This window comes from Spermophilus citellus (assembly GCF_964194105.1).
Source record: "Spermophilus citellus genome assembly, chromosome: X".
NCBI classification, from domain to species: Eukaryota; Metazoa; Chordata; class Mammalia; order Rodentia; family Sciuridae; genus Spermophilus; species Spermophilus citellus.
Window position 1 is genome coordinate 143,020,861 of NC_138190.1, and position 25,950 is coordinate 143,046,810.

The window sequence follows — 25,950 nt, forward strand, 5'->3', positions numbered from 1 at the left end:
ACCAGCTATGTTGTCCTTAGTAAGGCTTGGATTGTCACAATTAGATTGGGAGGTTGAACTGGAGGACCCATGGTAAGCAAAAGTACAACCTATTCCGCCAACTAAGTCCAGAAAGCAAGAAATGGGCATAAGACTATAATTGTCCGAGACCAGCTCCAACAGGGGGTCTCAGGAGACGAACGGATGGTGAGGAGTCGGCGAAAGAGGGGTGGAGAAACAACACAGACACCAAAGTGAAGGTGTTGATCCCAATCTTTACTTGTGAAGTTGATCATATATACTTTTCATTTTGGCAGGCTCACAGTACTTTGTGGTTACAAAACAGGAATCATTATTCAAAAAAACAAAATATTACGTAACTACAATTAGAATAGAAGAATGTATCTTGGCTTATGCATAAGCAAGCATTTGTACTTTCAGTTCACGTTTTGCTTTGAGCTGTTTCTGCTTAGTTAACTTTTAATAATAGTTACAAATGTCCCAAACTATTGGCCTATACCTTGACTATTCTTTCTTGACTTACTGACTGGAACTGGTGCCATGGTTACGGCAAGTGGTTGACTTGTTATTAATTTTAATCAAACAAGAGTAAGAGCACAAACCATTGTGCACAGGAACAAGAACAAGTTGCCCAGTACTAAGCACTAATCTGTCTTCTTAACATTAATTTTTCTTCTCTAGATTTTAATTTAATTTCTCAAAAACTTCCTTGACAGGAATACAGGGAGTTTTTCATTAGACATTAACAATTTACGCTCCACAGCTGAATCATTGCATTTAGAGCAAACAGATCCATTCTTTAGAAGTAGTTGCATTAATTGGGAAAGTCATGTTTTTTCCTTCATACTTAATGGTCATATGAGAAATCGCAACTATACTTATTAAAGGAATACAAAAACAAATCAGCCCATTCCCAGAAACATACTGCGCTCCTCCAGAGGATGGACGCCTTGCGCCATCCACCTCAGTAGGGCCTTGCCATTGCCTGAGTCAGGGGAGGGGCGCAGCATATAATCATCTACCTGGAAAGGAGCCTGTATACTGCAAGCTTGAATGAAAAAGTTCTCTCCTGTCCTGTGAATGCCTATAATCATGGGGAATGAGAAATGCAGTTATTAAGAGCATGTTTTTGACTAGAGAAGCCTGGGCTTAAGTTCCAACTGTCACAAAGTGTATCACATTAAACAAATTGCCTAATATTTATAACTCTCAGATCCCTCGCCAATAAACTGGGATGAAACATTCTTGTCTAACTCATAGAGTGAGGATCAAATAAAGATAGTGTATTAGAAAGTGCCTTGAAAACCAAAAACACTATACAATGTTTATTGTTAACTGGAAGCCCCCTCCTTTGGAACCATAGGAAAATAGATATTCCTCTTCCATTTCATCTAGGTGTCCCTAAGGATTTTCTAAGAACCATATTGAATATCCTTACTAGCCTCCAAAGCATCCACTATATGTGAAATACCTTAACTACCCTCTGAGTACTGATAACTTTTAAACCAGAGTCCTCAGGAAGAAAGACCAGGTTTTCAATGATGCTGTATCAAGTCCTCCAGGAAATAACATATCTCTAAAAGTTTTTCTTCATAGAATTGATATAGGTGGAGAACTGAGTCATGTATTTTGATTGCAGCTCTTATTTTCTCTTTATGAGCTCCTTCCCTGCCCTGGAGAAAGTCTTAAGTGTTCTGCTGTGATGCTGTACTCACCTTGGTTCTTTCTTAGGAGCTAGTCCTGAACAGGATAGAAATAACCACTTGAAGTTGACATTGGACATTACAAATTTCCAGAACATTGATGAAATAAGGCATAGAGCTTTGTACTTGGTGTCTTTATAAACATACATGATGTGATATGTTCTTTAAAAAAGAAGTTGAATGTCATTGACATGGCTGGGACCTGGGGATTGCATCATGTCCATTACCCAGCTGATTGCATTTTTATTTCTCATCTGCTGCGGTTGGCATCATAGATAGAAATCCATCCCTGGCCTTCCCCATGCAACACTTATTGAATTGCCATTTCCAAGCCAGTCATCCAGGGAAGGCTGGGATGCTGTGATGAGTCCACTGGGGTTTGGCAAGGGAGTGGCCTGATTCAAGAGGACAGGCTTCTTGAGAGTGGGGATGTGTTGTGCTCTCTGCTTACCCCGGCTCATGCTACAGTACCTGCAGTTTTCCTTTTAGTCCATTTTTTCTTATGGTTCTTGAAACTAAAAGAACCCCTGAAAATGAGGAGTTAAACCTGGAATCAATTTTCATTTACAGCTGAGAAGCAGTTATTGATGCTGTGCTTGCAGTTCAATAAAAGATCTAAAGATATAGACCTTGTGCTTCTCTTTCAATATAAGCAGCCTAATCAGTCTCAAATGTTTTTTTTTAACAAAGAAATTGTATTGACAGTTTTATTAAAATCGCTGTCTTTAAAGTTTTAAGCTATCCAAAATTTGACCTATCCCAAAGGTTTCTTGAATATATAATGGCTAAACTCCAAAACTCCTTCCAGCACATATTTATAGAATCAGGTAAACATCTGCTTACTGTTTCATTGGATGATATCAGTATGTTAGATTTATAATACTCTAAGCAGGTATTCTGATATCCCCTGGTGGCAGGCTGGTCTCTGATGCCTGGGTCCTGAAGCACAGTTATATCTGAGTATGGCTCACTCATGGCCTACTAATCTTAGATTGGCATGAGAAACAATAAACTTTAAATACATAAAGGTCATTAAAGACACAGGTGTTTCTAGAAACTGCCTTTAGGACACTTTAATATTAATAGCATCTTCTTATTAATATAAATTAGACTGAAACCTTAGATGACTTAATTTAGCTGTTAGAAGTTCAGAAATGTTTAATATGACTAGACATGTTCAATTAGTGACCAGGCTCATCCATAGGACTCTAGATAAAGCTTAAAGTCATATGCAGTACTTTAAGAGAGCTGTAGAATTCCAAATTTCTTTGGACATACAGGCATTCTAATATGCTGTGTCTGGGTACATTATGGTAAGTAGCTCCAGTGTCCCCACATCTATTTAACTGCCTAAGGATTGCCCTCATTCACTTTGAAATGTGCACTTCATTCAAAGCAGGTTACTTGAGGTTGCGGGGACTTTGCAACTAGTTGCTAGTGGCAGAAACATACCTCAAGCATATTCCATTTACAGAAAATAATTGTCTTAACTTTTCCTCTCCACTCCATTAGATTATTTCATTTTTGTCTGTATATATCTCCTTTATACACAAAAAATTGCTTTTAATACAGATTCTTGATTTTGGTTTTATATTTGAATGAATTTTGTTTGCTTTTGTTGTTGGGCCAGCTTCAAATAGCTAGATTTCCATTTGATAATTGTAAATGAAATGAATTACATAAAAGCTGAAAACTTGAACATTCTGGGAGCTTCAGCGATACATATAATGCCTATTGAACTTCCAAAACATTTTCCAAGTTAAATTGGAAACCCGTTTTTATGTTGAAAGTTTGCTAATGAAAAAGATGCAATAAATTTTACTCCTGCTATCAGTTGCGTCTTTTGGAGTTGACACTCTGTAGTGAATACATTAGTTGTGACAACAAATACTCTTCCCTGCTGTAATCGGTCCTATTTTGTAGCCATAGTTCTCCCTCATCATGCTGACCAAGTTGTTACTTCCCCAAGGTTTTGCCACATTTCCATTTACTTTGTTATCAGCGGAAAGGCTGGGGACGGCCTCTTCAGTAACGACATCAATACAGCACACACAGCAAGACAGGTCAGCCTGTCAGATCTAGAGAAATAGCAGATGAATTAGGATGAAACTGGGTGCAAAATAACTTTGATAGAGTCTTTTAATGTAAACAGTTTATCTATCACTGTCTTTCATTGAAATCCCCCGCAAAATGATAGAGTTTGGACTATTAAGGTTGCAGAATGTAACTGAATAAAATCTGTATATTGTCACATTCAAACTATACAGCAATTAAAGAATGAGAGTACATTTTAATTTATTCATTAAAGACAGGAAAGTAAATAGGATAACATATAAGGTTAATAGAATAACATTGGCCTTCATATTCCCAAGATTGTGTTTCCCATTTGACTATATTAGCATAGAGACTAGATTAATAAGAAACTGCTTAGGGCTTGTATGATGTGATTTTTAATATGCTTGTAGCAAGTCTGTGTCTGTTTAGAAACCCACATGCTGAATTTTTTCATTGTAATTAGGTCTTCAGCTTTTAGTACCAAATATTTTGACTTGTAATCTCCATATAATACAATGCCTTAAGCATACAGAGTTGCATAGAAGTACAGTGTTTTTACATGTTATGCTTGTCACATGGTCAGTGATGACCAAATACTGGCTAATGTCCACTACACTTTATGAATTATCCATCCATGAGCATTTTGATTGCAAAACAAATGGCTCTTCTGCTTAGCTTAGCACTTTTCTCATAATAGATATAAATCAGACACCAGTGAGGGTGCACTGCTTGCCCCAGATCCAAACAGAAACAAAAATGGGAATGATCTTTTATGTCTGAATAGAAAACCCTCATATATGACAGATGGACACAGCCTTTTCATCCACAAAGAGCATGTAACATATATCTGGCTCCATAAAGATGGTGCCAGTAGGAATAGCAGCCACCTCTGGGAAACTGGGGATCAATAAGAACAGATTTGAATTGAAGTGCCAGAAGGAAGAGGCATCACCATGTTGCCCTTGTCACTGCCTCTAGGCTAGAGGGAGTAGCTAAATAGCACTGGTCCTTTCTCTGCTATCACCCCATTCCCAGTTTGATCCAATAGTATGTTATTTTTCTTAGATCACTTCATCTCCTCAATTTGAGTTTCAATGAATTGTTGGAGATATTAGGTTTCATCTTGGAGTCATTAGTAAGTAAGCTTCAGGAAATGCTTCGTTGTGTGTAAGTTCCCAAACTTTGAATTTAATCAGAGTTTTAGAATATTTCTACAAAAATATGAACATCTCTAAAAAAGCTGTGTAACAAAACAATTTTCCAAAATTACAAAGATTTAATATTTAGAAATCAATATGCTGGTCTTGAAAATTTTGTTGAAGCTTTAGTTTTGGGGTCAAGCATGCTTCACTTTGCCCTCCATGTATCTCCCATCCACTACAAAACCCCCCAGGCAGACTGTAAACACCAAAGACTTTGTCCTGAATGGAAACACAATTTATCTTATTCATAAGCATTCATATTTATTTTTCTATTTATATATCAAGAGCAAAGAGCATAAACATTGTAAGTACACAGAAGAGTTGTCCAAATTAGAGATTAGCTGCCAATTCAAGATTGACCACTCAGAATATAGGTGGATGAACAGATTTAAAAATCAGAACTTTCCATTGTACTGGGACCACATAATCCATATTTCATACAGCATTTGCTCCCATGGAATTTTTGGACTGCTCACATCATTGAGTATGTACTATATGCTATGAATACTCTATTTTTTTCTGGTTACATATGGTTGGGAGAGAGCCTCTATTAGGTATTTATTGTCTTCTACCAAAAGACACATGTCATTTTGTGAGTTGTGCACTCTTAACATCAAGGGCAAGAGGGCTAAGATTGGTTGGGGAAAAGAAAATTGAATTTTCAAATCCACAAACCCCAGGGAAGCAGTGACCAAGTGCCACTTATATTGGCCCCTCTGATGGGGAAAATAAACACCTTAAGCCCATACCAAGATGTTCTACCTAGTGTCTCTGTATTTACTCTACTTAGAGGATGATGATTAGTGTCGACAGATGACTTTTATGGGTGAAACATGCTTATTCACCAAAGACAGCACATTTTTCATTTATTTACAATAAACTAAAACTTTACTTATAAAGGAAATCACCACTTGACAAATGAATCTTGCTAAAAGGGTTTTCTATTCAGCACAATAGACAGTGTGAAAGGAGCAAGCCTTTTTGGAATGTGTATACTTCTGAATTCTGTTGTCACATCATCTTTGGGCAAGACACTGGAAAACTGGCTCCCATGTTAGCAAAATACATATGTAAAGACAAGTGGAATGTAGTATGAAGTAGCTGTTCAATTGGACGTGGTAGAGCCATGAACATCACGGTGAGTGAGGTTGATATGTAAAGTTAATAAGCAATGGAAAGTTAGGAAGGATTTTTTTTTTTGCAGTGTTGTGAGTTGAACCCAAGGATTGTACATGCTAGGCAAGTGAATTGTTGGAGATATTAGGTTTCTATCACTGAGCTACCTTTTAAGTGCCCAGATTCTGAGAATGAGAGTGATTTGATCAAAGTGGAGCCTCAGAAAAATTCATCTTGCAGCAGAAAATAAAATGGGGTAAGGATAGAGAGACAATGGAGCAACACATAGGCACTGGCCACAGTCTTTGTGAGAGGGAGTAAGGACTAAGCTAGGCAGTAGTTTCAGGAAGAGTCCAAAAGGAAACATAACTTCTGCCAGCAATTGAATGGGGGATTTGCCCTGGCAATGCCAACCCAGACTCTTCTTTGTAGTGTGAACTAGAGCCTCATATTCAGTGGCAGATCCAGTTGCACATGGGCCTACAACTCAGCAGTTCCACTGGAGACCTCTCTTGCCTTCTATATGGAATATAGGTTTCTCCATGATACTCTATCATACCTGGAGTGCAGTGTTCAGGACTCTCAGGATTCCCAATCATACATGATTGATTTATACAGTAAATGTTTATTAAGTGACTATTAGGTTCAAGACACAGTTCACTCTACCTGGAACAAATATTCTTTATTCTCTGCTGTCAAAATTCTGTTTCTGCCTCCTATGTCTAACACAGGCCAATTTAATTGATCTATAGAAAAATTAATAAAATTAATGTGGAAAGCCTAGTGTCTAAGGATTGGGACACATTTATGATTCCTAGTGGTTCAAGGTTCAAATATAGGATGTTTCCTTGTACCCTTCCAGGGGCCCACCCAGAGGGCTAAAAATACAGTAGTAGGTGGTATTTTCCTAGAGATTGCAGTCCCTTTATGTAATATCAGAAATGTAGGCAGGCATCTAGGTGTTGCAATATGTTGAACCACATTTTCTCCTCTTAAATCTGCCATCCTGGCTGTGTGTGCTTGTGACTAGCTGAAACATCAGCCTATGGTACAATGTCTATTCTTGTTTTCCTCATTCCAGTAAAATCTATTTAAATGCTGTAATTAAGCAATTCATTTTTATATTTGGGCAAGTACTCTCAGTATATGTCTCTTTAATTGATTTAACCAATTCTGTTGGTATTGATTTTAGACCATCTGAATACCCTAATGATGAGTTCATTTGTTAATAGAGGAGTTTCTTTTCTGAACTTAGGCAATCAATACCATTTACCAATACATGACACTAGGTTATGGTTCAGCTGTGTCTTACAGCACAATCATGTGAAAAGTTTTTAAAAAAGGAACAGTAAAACAAACACAAAACCCATGCAATAAATTGTTCTTATGTTTTAGTTCCATGCTGTTTAACATCTACTTATTTAAAATTATCTCGATTACTGACATTTTCCTTTTTACTAGGAAACATATTGTGGAGACTCAACTTAGATGTATCTGCTAGCAGAATGCCAGGGAAAAGCACATAATGCCATATAGGGCAATACTAATAAAATCACATTTTAGGCTTGACTGACAGCATTATTATTGATTATAGAAAAAAAAGCAGTTCCTGAATACATAGCCTTGTAAAATGAGTCTACTGCTACAATATCTCTAGGCCACCCAAGTGCTTGCTTTGACAGGCTCAATGTACAGGAAACGTATTGCATTGAGTTTGTTTTCTGTAAATCTCAAGAGGAAAGTAATGTTATAAGTCAGGATATAACTATTCAGAGCTTGCATCTGAAAAGCAAAAAGATTCTATAAAGTTTCTATAAATGCAGTACATAAGTTTAGTTGACCAGATAGCAATTAATGATATCTGATCATTGGATCAGAATTACCTTGTCATAAAATTTTAAAGAAGTTTGGTTATTATATAGCAGATGAATAGTAAATTTTCTAAATACTTTATAAGTAGCATTTTATCCTTACAATGTAAGATGTCTTGTATTCTGCAGTAGATAGGAATCAATAAACAACCATATAATTTCCTTCCTGCTATTTATTTAGGTGATAGCTCTATATGATATACTCTTTTTATAACTTAATATAGTTCCTAATCACTTTAGCTTCAGTGTAGCACAAGGATTTTTTTTTATATATAAAGGAAAACAAGTTTCTTCTTTGAGGAATATAGTTGTAATGAGTGAGTGACTATAAGCCTGGCCTGAGCCACATAACTTCTACTGAGGAAATAAATTTGCTTAGCAGCATACCCTAAACAGTACTATGTTGGTAATGAGAGGAATCAGTTTATAAACACTTTTTAGAATCAGGAAAGTGCCTTCTCCATAGCATATAATATCTCTTGGAAGTGGCTTACCTTGAATAATGACCTCAGGGCTTCTTCATCCATGTAGTCAAATGTTAGTGAAAAAGAAAAGAACCCACTTTCCATCATGGAGTGAAGTGTAGAAGGAGGAACTGCTAAAGGAGGATCACATGGAAATTTGGGATTAATCATCCTAAATTTCCTTGGGGAAGGAGGGAGGGAGGGTAGCAGAGAGACAGAGAGGAAAAGTGAGAAGGAAAGGGAGAGTGGCTGACTGATTTGTGTATATGGACATGTGTTTGTGCCCCACATCCCTACCTCAGGTGTCCTGACCTCTTTACTACCCCTTTCAAGAAGATGCATGGAACAAACCTTGTGTGATGGTACAGGGCCTTTTCTTGCTGGTCTACAGGCTTGACAGTAGAATTTCAATCCATCAATATCTTCCATGAGTGCTATTTTCTAGACAGAGGCATTATGTTCAACCCAGAATTACTCTTGATATGGTGAGAAGAGCTTAGTGACTCCCATAATACTCACTGGAATAACTGCATAGCTCTGATACTGAAATCCGGCCACTACTCAGTATGCCCATAGACAACATGACTATACACCAACACCAATATGGGAAGCAGTCACAATAAAATAGCACTGCATGTATGTAGCATACTACAGTTTCCAGAGCATGGCCATCAGTGTTGACTATTCACAATTACCCTTGATGTAGAAAGGACAAGACTAATTCTTTTCATTTTGAAAATAAGGAAACTGAGGGTCAGAAGTATTAGTGCCTTATCAATACTGTGAGTAGCAAACCTGAGACTAGAACCCAAGATTTAATGATTTCTAGCTGGTCCTCATCCACTATAGCATCATTACATCAAAGTATATTCCTTAACATTTTAATTTATTTCCTTAGAGCTCAATGGTGAGCCACATAGGGCAATACTATATTAGGAAAAGATGTATCATATTAGGGAAACTTGGCACAAAATAAGGAAAATGTAAGTTTTAAATGACATATATATATATATATATTATAAAATTAAAGCAGCATAACTGTTAACTATCTAGTCTCCATTTTCCAATCAATTTAAATTACTTTAATGTATGTTTTTAAACTCAAATTTAGCTGTACTCCAATGTGTAATGCCGATAATGCTTTGGGAATTGTACCATGTCATTTACTTTTAATTTGCCTCTTTTTGCATCATGTCTCTCATCTTGGTACATGAAACTAGAATTTAGGATTATCTTCACATGTCCACTTATTTCAAAAGAGGAATTTTTCCTCTTGTCTGTTTTGTAGAATAATTTGTATATGCCTTAAAGGCACATATCAGTTGCACCCCAAAAATTCACTTAAATTTTTTTCTTCAGAGTCTCTTAATGTAATAATTCCTTGCAGCATGCCTAAAATATCAAGTTATAGTGAAAGTGAAGAACATAAATTGTGATCTGTGTCTCATCTGGCAGAAACTCCCTGCCACCATCTAGTTTAGAAATTCAAGGTGATAAGCAAACAGGAGGACCTGAGTACATCTGACTACACTATAGCTGTGGGGATGTCAGAATGATCCTGAGTTAATTTTCAAAGAAGAAAATCTCTCAGCATAGACATTTTCAATCAATAGCCAAGCAACCCAGAAAAGATTAATTTGAATGAAGTTATTTTCCTATGATGGCTGTATAAAAAGACATGTGTTTCAAAGAAACTGGCCTCAAACAAGACAATGTTCCTCCTTATCAGAGAAAAATAACTGGGTCTAATTGACAGTTCTAAAACATAGAGCAAAGAGGACATTTTCAAAAGCATGTCTTGGAATCAAAGCTAGGTTATGCAATGTCACTTTGATTTCTCCCTCCCCAGTGGCATGTTCATCCTGTCACATCCAGCGTGCTTTAAGAGGAAACTACTTGAACACAGCACCCATTACTTTAGGATAACCTAAGTCTTCAAAATCAGATTTGTTTGGATTTTAAAGGATCCAAAAAAGTGGATTCATGCAATTCCACAGTGTTCACAGTGACATGCCTTTAACCCACTACCATATTATTTATTCCAAACCAGCCAGTTCTCAGTGGTTTAACAAAGAAAGAAAGATGTGAGTGTGTGTTCCTGTGCATATTGAGAACCACTACTCTAAGAAAAAGTGATGGCTAGCATTCACTTTTCCACAGCATTTGCCGCCTCTTTTTTTTTTTATCTGATGGGCAGTATTAGCATCTACTACATGGATTACACAGGAACAGGATTTGATAGCCTAGATATCTGTGAGAGGTGATTTGGGCCAGCCAGACACTTATTTCTTGTTTTCTAATTTTCACATGTTACCTCATCCCCTACCTATCTTCTAATTCTAGCACATACCAAAATTTAAACTCAGGCACAGTGGAGTGAAAATGGTTTTTTTGCCTACCAAGCTAAAGAAAGTGCCCAAACATTAATGGGTATTCATCTAGCAACAGAACTTGAGACTTACTACATGAGAAGAATTTGGATTTCTAATACTAACATATAAACTTAAGAAATGTTTCAGGTTTTTTGTCTGTTTTGAATTGCTATTGAGTGCATTGAGTTGATATGCACAGAGGCATTCAGTATGCTAAATTTCACTGCTTACTCAGAATGTCAAGTCCAGTTTTAAATGCATTATATCTATATAGATATATAGAGAGTTGTCTTTTAAAGTGGTTGTCTCTGCATTCTATCAGTATTCTCTTCTTCCTTAGCCCTTCCTCACTTCCAGGATTCACAATAATAAAGGTCCTCTAATGGGCATTTTTTAAAGGGTCTGAACAGCTATGAGGTTGTCAAATTGCTTCTCCAATTCTCTTCATATTAAATGTTCTTTCTATAGCTTGAAAAAGTCTAAGAGAGTACAAGTTTGGTTCTGATTACATAATTAGGCTGCAGAAATATGAAAAAAATCATCACCAAAACCCTCCAGGTGCTTAAACAGTTTGATAGACTGTAGCCATTCTGCCATCAGTGCCCCCAGCTGTGTTGCTTAGCAACATTTTAATTCCAGAAGAATCGAAGAAGATGAAATCCCTGTGGAGAGGGAAACAGAAATAAGAGGGCTGTTGACAGATGATCTGAGTTGTTTCTTCTAATATACTGTGAAGATCACTAGCTCTTTTCATGAATGATAAATGGACTGTACACAGATCAATGGGTTCAGCAATAAACTGGAACCAGGCTCCATGTGTAAGGTGACGCAGGCCGAGAGACCCAGAGATTTCCTCATTTTGAGATTTGGTGTGTGTTTTCTTAAAGGTTCCATGGGAGGAAATTGATCTCGGTATTTGGTCATTGCTTGCCCTTTTGTGGTGTCTGCTAATAAAAGTGATTTTGGAAATGGACACTTGGGCAGGTATGGCTAGTTGTCAATAGTTAAGCCAGGGTGAATGGTTCCCTCCCACACAGATCTAAAAGTCCTGGGGTATGCCTGTAACCACACCTCTATACCTCTCTCCCCAAACTGCCATTAGAACCCAATCAGGCCCTCATCTCACATGGGGTAAGATTAGAGTGCAAGGTGTGCAGGGAAGGACCTAGTTGTGCACCCAAGAGCCCACTCACATGGCCCCAAGTGAACTTTGCAAGCAGACCTGACAGAGCCTGCCTGTATTTGAAAGCTGCACTTGGACAGGTAAACACATTCTCTGGGAGAAGAACATTGCTTTCTGTGTCTCCAGTCTGCTTATCTACAGCAGCCTGTTTCGGCTAGCTCCTTATGTTTCTGAAGAGCATTTTATGTTGCTTATTGTTCTGCATACTAGTCAAAAGATTATGACCACTAATGTTGTCTAATTGCATTTTTTTTTCTGTCTACAGGCTGTTGAAAAGGCAAAACCTAAGAATAATCCTGTAAAGTAAGTTATTATTTTTATTGGTTAGAAATGTTAATTTTAATGGACTCCATACATGTGAAAAAATAAGGTCATAAAAGAGACCATGGATTTTGAGTTAATCTCTATTCATGACAATTTAAACACAAAAACAAAACAAGCAAAAAAAAAAAAAGAAACCCTCCAATAAACAGGCAACAGTTTATATTTTTCCTTGTGTCCCTGATGAGGAAATGCCCCAAGTTGTACAGAGTTTACATAAATTAATATGTGTCTTCCATGAGTAGCTGCCAAATACTATTATAATCATATTCAGTGCATACTACTTCAAGCCTTTGGGTTTTGCACATGCTAAAAAGATTACATTTTTAATTGCAAACCTTGGACCTATGACAGAGATGTAAATGGCTGAAAGTGTGCCAAGTGATCCCCAGCCACATAGGGAGGGTTGGCACCTTGGAATCAAGGCCTCAATACTCTGTTAATGAAAAGCTCATAGAAATACATTTAACTAAGGTTGGTTTGTAGCTAACAAATATTTCTAATGCACATCATGGGGTACCCTTAAATTATAAACAAGCCACACAGCACTGTTTTCAAAATATATTACAACTTATACATCCTATCTCTTCCAGAAGGGAGACTTTCAAATTAAGAAGGATTGATCAGAGTTGTATGGCACATACAGGTCCTGTCAGCCATGAGACCAAGGAAAGACTTTCTCTAGGTTGTTATAGGTCTGATACTATCATATGTCTAGGAAGTATGTGTTAATTAATGTCAGCCAACTCCATTAAAGCTGCTATCAAATACAGAAATGGGAGTAATTGATTTTTAATAGTTTTTCAAAGAATGTATCAGCTAATTCCAAGGACAAGAAGGCTGTGTGTTGTGTAAAAGAATTAACTTTCCAGAGCATGAGGGTAGTATTTAGCATACCACTACATCCAAGTCCTAATACATTTTTCCAAAAGGTATTGTGTAGTTTGTTTTTAAGTTTTTAAGTTTCATTTTTCTTATATCACAGTATATTCTCTGTCAGGCTCTGTTGCCTCTGAAAGGGTTTCTGCAGACTGGAGATGTGTTATGTTATAATGGTCCTGTGCAAATATTTTTTTAGAATATGAGTTTTCATCTGGTTGTTGGATTGGGACTGAAATCTTCTCTGCAGCCTGATTTCTTTTCTCTCTGTATGCCCTAAAGGCTGCTCCATTGTGAGCCTGTGGCTGGAGAACTCCATGGATTAGGGGATGGTACTAATGAGGCCAAGGCCAGTTCTTTAGTCCCTGAGTGGGCCATTAGTGATCCTCTTTCCCACAGTTGATTGCACCCCTCCCTTTAGTCTGCCTGTTTGTAGATGTGTGCCCCAGGTCACAAGGTATAGGGCAAGGTCTGGAAGAGTGTAAATCTGACCCTCAATAAGGCAAACATCTTCATGTTCAAGCCCTTCCAATAAGAAGTCCCAAGCTCTATATTTGCATCCACAGGAAAGCGCTTTGTCACCGTGCACGGCTGCATTACCTTGGATTCTAATGGCTTCGAAGAGGAACCTGTTTTCTATTAGCTCCTTGTGAGGATTGACCCTAAAAGTAATTATATTTTTAAGAGTTCTTATTGATTCACAGTACAGGCTACTTTCTAGCACCTTAAGGAATGTTTTAAAGAGAAGAAAAAGGAAAACTGGAAGACTAAATAGATTATGGAGCTTTATATTTAAAAAAAATTTATTAGTACATCATAGTTATATATAATACTGAAGATCATTTTGACATAATCATACATGCTTGAAATATAATTCAGTCCATTTAAGTCCCCAATGCTTCTCCTCCCCGACCCACCTCTCTCTCTCTCTCTCTCTCTCTCTCTCTCTTCCTCTACTGATCTTCCTTCTATTTATCTATTTTTAATTGTTGATACACACACACACATTAAGGTGGAATTCACTGTGACATTCATATATGTGCATAGCATAATTTGGTCAATTTCATTTTGGAGTTCCTCGCTTTTCCCAGCCTTCCTCCCTACCCCTCTATACCCTTCTTTTCCTTTGAACTCCCTTATATTTTCATGGAATTCCCTCCCCACATACACACACACTCCTTTTTCCCCTTATTTTGCTCTAGCTTCTGCTTGTGAGAGAAAACATTTGACCCTTGACTTTCGGAGTCTGGCTTATTTCACTTAGCATGATGTTCTCCAGTTGCATCCATTTACCAGAAAGTGCCATGATTTCATACTTTATGGAAGAATAGAACACCAGTGTGTGTGTGTGTGTGTGTGTGTGTGTGTGTGTGTGTGTGTGTGTGTATCACGTTTTCTTAATTCATTTATCTGTTGATGGGCACCTGGGCTTATTCTACAACTTGGCTATTGTGGATTGCACTACTATAAACATTGATGTGCTGGTATCTTTGTAGTATGTTGATTTTAGATCTTTTGGATAAATACCAAGGAATGGGATAGTTGAGTAATGTGGTGGGTCTATTTCTAGTCTTTAGAGCTTCCCACTTTTAAATTTACTTGAAAGACTGCTTAGTGATGACCAACTGATAGATAATTAAAATTGTCTTATGATTAAATAATATGGCATTCTGAGTGTGAGTGAGGATATTTTGTTGCATTTGGATTCACCATACTAAACCCACTTGCCCAGCCACAGGTATATGGGAACTTTAACAAGAGAGGCCTCTTCAAGACCTCAGCTCAGGGATTAAAAATTCCAAATCATGGTTCAGTTACACTACCTGAGAGAAGAACAGAGTCAGAGTTTTAAAAACATTTTTAACATAATGGTCCTGTTGTCATTTCTGATGCCTGCCAAAGAATTTTGGTTACTCATAGTACATTGGGACTCCCAAAGAAAATAAAGATTCAATTCATGTTTTCTGAATGAATGAACAATAAACAAACTGGACACATATCAAACAATGGTTCTTCTAGAAATCTGGCCTGGAAGCTTAATAAGGTTTGTGGTTCCAACTCTAGTAGAGTGTTGTTATCAAGTCAAAAGGACTTGTGTGTTGTAACTGCCCAAGTAAATTAGTCGCTGTTATTCTTTATTCATGCTAGGCATGAAAATGTTGCTGTTGATCCTTCCACCTGCTTTGCTTTATCTCAAATGCAAGAATTAATATATGATTTCCTTTAGGAGCATATAACAGAAAATATGAGCACTGTTGCTGGAAAGTTAAGGTCTGGTGGCATCAGTTACAGCTGATTTGATTTAGTCCTTTGGTGAAGAGTTTGGCAAATGGTTGGAAAATAATCAAAAGACAAAGAATATTTATGACATGTGAAATTCCAAATTCAGTATCTATAGAGAAACTTTTATTGGAATAGAGTCACACTCATGTATTTCCATTTTATCTGTAGCTGCTTTTGTGTTATAATGATAGAGTTGACTAGTTGCATAGCTTACAAAGCCAAACACATTTACCATCTGGCATCTTATAAAAAAGTTTGGCAACTCCTGCTGTAGATGGTCAGGTAAAGAAAGGCAGTAAGCTTTTTCATGACACGGAACTTTAAACTATCAATTCTTTCTCTGTGGGGCTTTTCAAACAACAAGTAGATATTTACAGAGTCCTTATTGTGTGTTCAGACTTTCTGAGACTGATATGTCACCTAATGATCATTCCAAGCTGCCCTTAAACACCCAGTGGTTGTGAGATCCATTGACAGGGCAATAATTTCTCAGAAACCAATGAACACGTATACAGGCATTCTACTTGTTCTATGTTATGTGTAGGTGGGGAGATTGCAAAGGGCATGTGCAATTTTAAAAATATCAGACTCAGGCCAAGTAAGCTTTCTGTTGGGGTGATGGTAAATAATTCATAATATCCATTTAGTTTATCTATTTTCTGTTTTCAGAGTTTCACTCCCCCTCCTTATTTCTCAACAATTTGTTCAATTTATTTTTAATAACTTCATGGTTGTAAGCTACTTTTGTCAACATAGAGAGACTATGGTACACATTATTTACACTCCATATAAAGAAGAAACTAAATATAGACCTCATGCATATAAGCACATAATGTACTGGATTACATTAAAGGCTTTACCTTGAAATATTAAATATTTTAAATATTATCTGTGAAGGTAAAATTCAAAAGTGAATGTTTTTAAGATCAGTGATCAGGACAAGAAATGCATGGTATATTAATATGTTGAAACTGTACTTGTAACAAATCTTGATTAGTAAGTTAAAACTCTGGCTCTTTAATATGTCCAAAGGAGAGACTTTTGCTTGTATGCTAATGTTCTGCAGCAGTCATCTCCAAGATTGTATTATGACAGCAAGAGCTGAGAGATGTACAGATTTCTCCTACCATATGTGACTTATCACATACATTTTAAAAAAAACACATTTCTGTTATTAAGACATATGTGATAGTACACTTTTGAAAATGTGAATTGCTTTTGGCTAAAAGCCATGCACTAATAAGTTGAGTTGAATCTAACCGAGGTTGACATCTGTTACCAAAAGAGGGGGGGGTAGAGAGAGAGCAGTTGTCAAGCATAAAATTCTTCCCTGCTTTTACGCTTTAACAACATTAAACAACTTTGTGGTTGTCTTTCACAAATCAGAATCAGAATCCACACAGCTTAGAAAATTACAGTTTTATTTAGCAACAAATCCATCTTATAGATATGATGGCTTCATTATTGAAAACAACAAACAGCCACAAAATTTTCCTGTCCATGGTGTTTGCATATTATTTATTATATTCATCTAGTTAATGTTTATTTAAGATCTACAGTATTCTGGGAACTGTGATGGATGCTGATGGAATTAAAGATAAATCTGACATAGTTCTTACCCTCAAGGAGTTTAAAGTCCAGGAGGAAAGATAAATTTGGATTTGAAAGAATATGAGAGGATAGAGAGGAAAAAAATGTTTAAGAGGGGAACAGATAAAGTAGGAAAGAAGCTATAAGGAGAGAGCTCTCCACTCTGTAGGGTGGAAAAGGGGAGGAGGAGATATGTGCACCAGAACTTTGAGGGCTGCTGGCTTGAGGTGTGGCAGGGGTATGCAAGGACCCTAGATTGCCTTATAGTGTACATGCCATGAAAGGTCAAGTTGGGAACCAAGGCTGAAAAGAAATGGTGGCTTAGTGCCCTCAGTACTTAGCCAGATGAAAGAGATTAACTTTGTAGAATCAAATAGCTTTGTAGAGCTCTTAACTTGTTAGTTAACATGCATCATTAGTTAATCCACTAATTATTAAACATTAAGTGTTGGTAGACCTGAGTTCAAGTCTTGAATATGATATTGGGTAGTAGTATAAAATAGGACATGGCCCTTCCTTGCTACAAGCCATAGCTAGATTATTTATATGGTCTCTTTTTTAAAAAAAAATAGTTGTAGATGGATAGCATGCCTTTATTTTTTTAATGTGGTGCTGAGGATCGAACCCAGTGCCTCATACATGCTAGGCAAGTACACTACCACTGAGCCACAACCCCAGCCCATTTATATGGTTCTTTTTAACTCTTAAGAAAGTGAAAGCTCAAAAGCCTGTTTTATAATTATGCTCATTTTAGAACATATTTGATTTAGTTTGATATTGATTAAGGTATGTACATACTTTATAAGGACTGCATATATGTACACTGTTATTTTTCTCTACACATACACATAACGACTTTCCCTGTCATTTCTGCCTTGAACATAAGTGAAAGTAATAACAAGAAGTGACATCATTAGTGTTTTAAAGAACTAGAAGATAGTTGTGGCTCCATGGATGTTGGGCAGAGCCTTTGAAATGACCCCTTATGTAATTTTGCAGGCAGATTCTGTCCCTGTCTCTGACAACGCTCTTGTACATGTGCACATCATGGACATACAAAATGAAGTGGAGTCCCTGCTCCTATTCACAGCGATAAGGCAGTGGGGTTTGAACTGAACAAGAACATTTCAGCACCACGGAGGTTTAGCATATAGCATCACATCTTTTGTGAACTGTCCAAAAAAGTCAATGAACAAGTTCTTGTTCAGTTCAAACCCCACTGCCTTTCACATTCACATAATATGGGCTCAGTGAAGTTCTGTTGAGCTTTGTCTTACCCAAATTTCCACAAATTTGGCCAGATGACACTTTTATCTGGCAAGACACATGTTTCATGGAACATACAACTGGTTACTGGAATTAATGTGAAATAAAGGACCTCAGGGAGGTCTTGTCTTCGTTAGTAGTTTGAGAGACCCAGTGCCCTAATACCTCATCCTGAGTCTCTCAAGAGAACAGATGAAGTAAGCACATTATTTGAAAAGGTTTCATGGAAAAGAAAGAAATAGCCTAAGTGTGACATCATAAAGTATCCCCTGTGTTTCTTTTATAGTGTCACATCCTAAAATATTTTTATGGATTACAAATGTTCTGAGGTACAGTCCTCAATGAGAGTAAGGAACATTTAGAGGTACATCCCTCTGAATGACATAAGTGTCCCCACAGTGTGCCTCATCAGAGTGGTGGGTGAGATGGCCCTGTCCATTCATTTTGTGACACAGAAGCTCCTACACCATTGTGCTCCCTCAATTGCTAGTCAATCTCTAATTGGCTCTTGCCAGTTTAAGGGCAGTGAATGGAAAGAGAGGAACATAACCCCTCTCTAAATTGCTGCATAAAATAAACCAAGTCATCTGCATTTCACTGATAGCTACAATTGGATGCACAAAGTTTGAGCACTCAGCCTCACAGCTAATGAAACTTGTGCAAACTTCTGGGCACCCACCATTTCCTTGGTAAGTGGAGTTGCATCATCTAGGCAATCTCAAATCAGACAACTAAAAACTTGATGGTGGACTGCCCAGCAACCATCCACTGTGTCCCTGCTTGTGTCTCAGGAGAAATATGCCCATTTCTATGCCTACAAATATGTTGGTGGTTTGTTAAGTCATATTATCTAACTTTATGTGCCAATTTATTTTTTTTATAATATAGCACCAAATGTGACAAAAGCTAATCAATCATGGAATTTATAAGCACTCTAGCAATTATGCCAGCTACAATTATATTCACTTTATATCTGTAAAGAAGAGTTTCTTCAAAACTTTATGAGCACCTTTTCTTTTTAGTGGAAATTTAACACCTTAATAACCATGAAAATGAAATAAAAACAGAAAACATTTATTGTTGAATCAGAGATACTTCAAATAAGCCAGCAAATGTGGAATGCAACCACTGTAAAGGAAATTTAGCTAATTTTATTGGCAAAAACAATCATAAAATACTGTTATTGAACTCAAGTCTGTTTTACTCACCATTTGAAAAGGACTCATTGACTAGAGGACAAACTGTTGGAGCAAGGAAAAAGATTTTTTTTCAGAATGCAAGCAAAGTGAGAAGATGGTGGACTAATTCTAGAAATGGCCATCTTAGCTCAACATATGTTTCACTCTCCTTTTGTCCTTAGGTAAGGGGTAATTTAGGGAAGGATTGATGAATGAAGACTTCCGGCATATCTCTGTTGGTCTGCAAGGGGAAGTTATGAAACCTGATGGTTGATAGCCTGTTGATCTGATGCCCCTGTGAATACTGAAAATACCTTAGATGCTCTTATCTTGGCGTTTTTAGCCTTGAAATTGGAGGAGAGATTAATAATATTTCAGAAAAGTTAACTTTGCACCACCAGTTCTGCACAAACATTCCCTAAATAATATGTAAATTCAGAGTTGAGTAGGCACAATGTGACCCAAAGGTTAAGGTGGAAAAGGAGACATAAGCAAGATGAAGGCAGAGATGATAGGCTTTTCCATCCATCAGACACTAGTGTAGGCCCAAGTGGCATGTGGGTGTTTTCCACAAAAGTGACTTTGAAGTCCCTAGGCAACTGTTATCATCATGACCTACGTGTCAGAGTTGTTATCTACACCAAAGCCAGAGGGAGATTAATAACATATCACTGAGCTGCATAACCTCCAAAATTAGTGATTTTTAAGTAAAATAAAAGCAAGGAAGGCTAGAGAGTTGATTTAGATTTTCCATTCATTATAATACCTCTTGATCCACATGCTAGTTTCTAACTCTGTGCTTTTTAGTGTTTTCTGCTGAGACAAGAATGGACAACTCTGTTTAATTATATTCACACAAGTCTGTTCAGTTTGGGGTATGTAAGAGTTACACCTAGAATTGTATTTTTACATTCAGTGATATTCAGAATACTGTCGGAAACTTGGAATCACATAGCAAGTCACGTAACATTTGTTCTTTTAACAAATATTAATGTGTAGCTATTATATATCAGACTCAGTTAATAGATGAGTAAGATAACATCACTGCCCAGAAAGGCCTCACACTCTGGTAGAGAAACTGTCAAGTCTTTGCACTATAGCATAGACAGGTTCTGTGATTGAAGTTTGTTCAGTATCTTGTGGGGCACAGATGAAGGACTGAACAACTGCTTGGGGGCTCTCCCTGTCTCAGCAGGAATCCCCCAGTAAACAGTGGGAGGGAGGCCATTCAAGAGAGCAGAACAACACTTTCAAAAGGCACTAAGAGTAGAAAGCAGATGCTGTGGTGTGAGCAATGTCTGGTACTTAGAGGCAGCTTAGAAGAGAGGCATTTTCCACAGTGACAGAAAATACCAAGTTTGTGAGTTGGAGCATAGAAAAGAAAGAATAGTTAGATGTACTAGGGTACCAAAAGCATCACACTGCCAAAGACTTAGGCCCTTTGACATGAAGAGGAGGACAGTTCAATGTGGATGGAACTCAGAAAATGCTGGAAATGATTCTTTTGTTCTAGAAAGTTATAGGTTAGAGTTAGGGAGGAATATAAGGTACCCTTTTAAACTGCTTACAAAGAAGTAGACATATCCAATCCTTTCTGATTATATCTGGCTAATCCTTCTCTGTGGACTTTTATGTAAATCTCAGCTCATGTAGAGTTCCTCTAAGCATCCAGCTGTTCTCTTGTGCTTTCATGGACCCTTGATTATTTCTTAAATTTATTTTTTTCTTTTACATATTTATATTCACACTAAACATCCAGGTTACACTAAGCTATATTATTTTAGGTATGACACATAGCACTATTATTTTAGCTTCATTTTCTGTGTTCATTTCATGGACATATTGGTGGACTATATTTTTTATCCATCAAAAACATAAGCACAGTAGGGTTGTTTTCATTCCTAAGAAATTATGCATGCACCCATGGTAACTGCACACAGGGCTCTGAACAGTAACTCAGCCCTCCATCTACCACAGGATGTGTTCAAAATCAGATCCTGAGGCAATCACTTATTATTTAGTTTAGGGGACTGAAAACTATAGACATGACTCATTTTGGCCAACACTGAAATAGAAAACAGTTTCTGCTTTCTTAAAGCTTTTGCCTGAACCAATAGCACTCATCTAAAAAGCAAACATCTGAAAAAAGTAAATCATTCTTCTACAGGAAAATGTTTTATAGGATAGGAATAGATTCCATGTCATTATAATCCAGTATTTATATGCACATGTGTTTATGTACTCTACATCAAGATACCACCATACTCTTGGTAACTTAAATCCAAGACAGAATTTTTTCTGGTGATTAGGCAGTCAGCGGCAGCCAGAACTAAAAGAATTTCTCAAAAGTTCCTGTCAGTTCTCATCCCCTACCAATATTTTGACTATCTTCTACCTCCTCCCAGCACTATCTTCTCGCAAGTGGGTTCCAGATATTTAGGGAGAACATTTCAGAAATTTGCTGTGACTTTTGCTAATTTTTGAGCAGCTTTGTAGAGTACATAATTTTCCTCCAGGAAAATTTGTCAGGAGAAGTCAAGGACAGCCAAGGAGCTCATTTATACTCATCTTTTCATTGCTAAACACTGTGGCATGGGTTGCTAGGCATGTGTTAATATTAGCACCTCCATGTAGAAACTTCTCTCTCTCTCTCTCTCTCTCTCTCTCTCTCTCTCTCTCTCTCTCTCTCTCTTCCTCTCCCTCCCTCTCTCTATCTTCAAATGTATCCTAGTATACTACTCCCAACACTGTTTAGGTAAAAGGTTAACTTGACTCAAACCATGTTATGGTGATAAATAAGCAAATTAGACATGTTGGCAAACTTATTTTAGATATGTGGGCATGGATGTACATTCTCAATGTATAGATATCATATATTCATATATAATTTAAACCTCACCTATTTTCAAAAAGGGATTTGACAGGATTGCAACAAGACTTTAGAGGAGAATTTTGAAAAGAAGTAGGAAAACCTACTATTTCCAAGCACTGCAGAAACATCTGCTTACATATGTGATAAAACTAGAAAATGCTCTTGTGTTTTAAAATTAACACCCAAATAAGGGCTATCCTGCAATGACAGAATGGAGAACAGCTGTGCCCTTCCTTCAGTGATATTGTTGTAGAACAAAGCCTACTGGGAAAGCCCCACAGAGAGTATAATCAAGCCATGCCTGCTTCCAGTCCTTATTGATAGGTGGAAGAGCTTGGAATATGGCTTTAACTTTTGAAAACTAGTCTGAAACAGAGATGTTGAAAAAAGTGTACAGTCAAGGTGAGTAATATGATTGTTGGTTCAAAATAAGAGTTGCTTTCTCTTGCACACAATGAATGCACTGAATAAGAATTTTACAAGGGCTTTGAGCATGAGCGATAGTTTTGGACCATCACCATATACCAAATAACAAACCTTCCAAGATAAATAAACATTCCTATCCCTTTATCATACATTATTTTTTTATTTTTAGCACATATGATCATACTATCTTTCTTTCATATATATATTTTAAGTGTCACCTTCCTGAAGAATGTACGATGCATACAAGTGGGACCTTTTATTCACTGCTGTAACTGTAATACCTCAAACAGCAGCTAGTATATAATAGGATCTCTATATCTGGAATGAATGCATTCAGGATCTAAGGATATGACTGAAGTTCAGTTACCCTAGCTTAGCATGAGTGTGATGAGCAAGCCTGAGTTTGCACTCCCTTTTGGATAATCAGTTGCTGAACTAGTTACCAGCTATCATGTGAGTTAGTACCTTTTCTTAAAAAAAGAACTGAAGTTTCTTTTAAAATAGTATCTATTCTATATTAGTTTTGCTCTCAGGCATTATACAGTTAGTTTTACCATTGTCAGAGAGCTACCATTTTACCCTAGAGGTGATTCTTCTGGTCTATGCCCATCTTTCTCCTCTGGAAGTATTTCCACTACTTATTTTGAAGGGAAGGTGCAGGGGTAAAGATGTACATTAGGCATTTTTAAGAATGAAAGAAGGCAAATTTTTGTCACATGGAATAAGAAACAAAAAGGGCATTAAGTTACAACTGATAACATGTACTATTTCCTATCTTTGAAAGGCCATCTTGATGCCCCAAAATTAACAGGATTGGACACAGAGCAGCCAATACTAAAATACACAAACTTGTCTTCTTCCTTGGAGCCGAAGAGTCAGAGATGTGCTTGATCTCCCAAACCTCCTCCCTGTCACAATTTTCAATTACAGCATGAAGTTTTCTATTAGAGCATTTGGTAGCTTTACCCACTGGTTGGATGGTTCCACAGTGGCCACCACTAATGAAGCTGCTATTATCAAGGCTTGACACACAGAGTCATAGGTGTTTCTAACTACAAGAGTGCAGGCATAAGTGCAGCATTGTAAAACTAAATAAGCTCTCTTACATTTCATATTTTCCACATTAATATGTATGTAATTAAATCCTTTGGTCATATATCAGTGATAGGGTTTTTAAAAATTCCTCACTTAATACGGATGTCCACAAAGTAAACTAGAAAACAAGACCACATTTCAGGAAATAACACTGTTACAGGGTTAATTTTGTCTCATACAACATTTCTAGAATTGAATTGCCTGATATCCTCCCTCAATGATTGCTTCTATGCTTGCAATAATCAAGGCTGAGTTTATTGGAAAATGACCTCTGCTTGAGGAACATACTCCAAAGGAAACTTTGCATGGTAACAAACTGATTTTTGGTGCCAGTGGCACGTTACCCACATCAGCACTGTTCAAGTTCCCAATCATTCTGTTCATTCAGGCAGCCCATTCATTAGCATCCCTTCAGGAAGAGTAGAATAACTAGACATCTTAGGGAAATTTACTTTGAATTACTTTGGAACCTTATTGTCCAGGATATAAGTAATCATATTGTAGCTTTTAACATGCACATTACATATTCAACTACTAGTAGTAAGATTCACTGTAGTTTTTACTTCAAATGCTTAACATAAAACCATTTTGCATAATGTTCTAGGATTCTCCATGATCTTGAACAAGAGGGCCAAATTATGGAGGGTTGGGTAAGAGGAGAGAGGAGAGAAATACTGAGTAGCAAAGTGCTCACTCCACTTTGTAGGCTTGTTCATCAGTCATTTCTTCTTTGGTCTTCTTTTATTAAATCATAACAAAAATCTTTCCTATGTACATATATGAATATACCACAGTGAATCTCACCATCATGTACATCCACAAGACACTAGTTGTTAATAAAAAAAGCTATAAGTAAAAAGTAGAAAGATTATTAGAGTAGAGGGAGGGTAATAGGGGGAGGGATGAGAAGAGGGAAAGGGGAAGTAGGGGGGACTGAATTAGAGCAAGTTATAGTCGACAATTTTATTAATTATGTCAAAATGAATCCTAATGATATATAAAACTAAAAAGAACCATTATTAAAAAGAGAGAATCCTAAGTTATCTTGACAGCATAATGCATCACAACAGACCAAGAGACCCAAATTCAGAAATATACTCCAACTCCCCAGCTTTACAAAGTGGAAATGGAGAATATTCTAAAGGGAACACATTGATCCTGTAGGAGGAAAAAGGGTAGGAGAGGAAGAAACTGATAAACAAGCCACACATCAGAGGCTCTGGTAACCTTGAGGTGAATTTAACACTAGTGGCTGGAAGACAGGTACTCAAAAAACAATTTGATTTGCAAAGATGAAAGAGTTGATGGTGGCAGCCAGAAAGGATAGTTTTATGAACAATAGAGGGAAACAGAGCAGAACTCATAGAAGAATGTAGCACGTCTAGCCCTCCAGCTTCTTAGGCAGACTATAGTAAGGAAGAGAAAATGTTCCCCTGTTGCATTCCTGTTAAAAGTCTCTCTGCTGAGGCCATTCGTCAGAGCACAAGAAAACTTGTTCAGAAATGATGTGCCTAATGCCTATTTCTAAATTTGTAATCATTCAGATATTAATGTAAAAGTCAAAATATCAGTCTATGCTGACTGACTAGTAGCCTACCTTTATGAATTTTGTGTCCAGATTATTAATATTTACTTTAACCAAGAGATGGGAGGTAAAACAATTCCCAAGATCCAGAAGCCACACAAAGCTTTTTAACTACTGATATAAGTGGCATATGGCTTCATACTTGGTTTTTCAGCAATCAAGAAGCAACCTTGTGCAATATCATTGTAGCTCAGTTCCCAGTGGGCATAGCAGAAATGATTAGATATATTGAGTTCTTTGTGTCATTCAAAGAAAGAAGACTCTCATACACATTGGTGTTAGCTTCCTCTCACTTCATTTCAATTTTCAATAACCAGTGTCATCACATGTAACAGTTTCTTCATAATGAAACTTCATGTCCAATTGGATTTGTCTCTCAAGTGAAAGCATAATGTAAAACCTGAAATATGATTATTGAAACAATTTTTTTCTGCTAGCAAAATCATATATGTGTGTATATGCATATATATGTATATATTTTTCCAATCA

General features: G+C 37.0%; 1 protein-coding gene across 6 annotated transcripts in view; it reads left to right on the plus strand.

The window, feature by feature from the left end:
* The window catches only part of AFF2 (ALF transcription elongation factor 2), a gene marked incomplete at both ends in the record, with an annotated part of 507,666 nt that overhangs the window by 403,367 nt on the left and 78,349 nt on the right, over positions 1 to 25,950 (plus strand). For all 6 annotated transcript variants that reach the window (XM_081277974.1, XM_081277976.1, XM_081277978.1 and 3 more), the window contains one exon: positions 12,232 to 12,269. In XM_081277974.1, the coding sequence (XP_081134100.1) occupies positions 12,232 to 12,269 (38 nt within the window). The remainder of the gene's footprint in view (positions 1 to 12,231; positions 12,270 to 25,950) is intronic.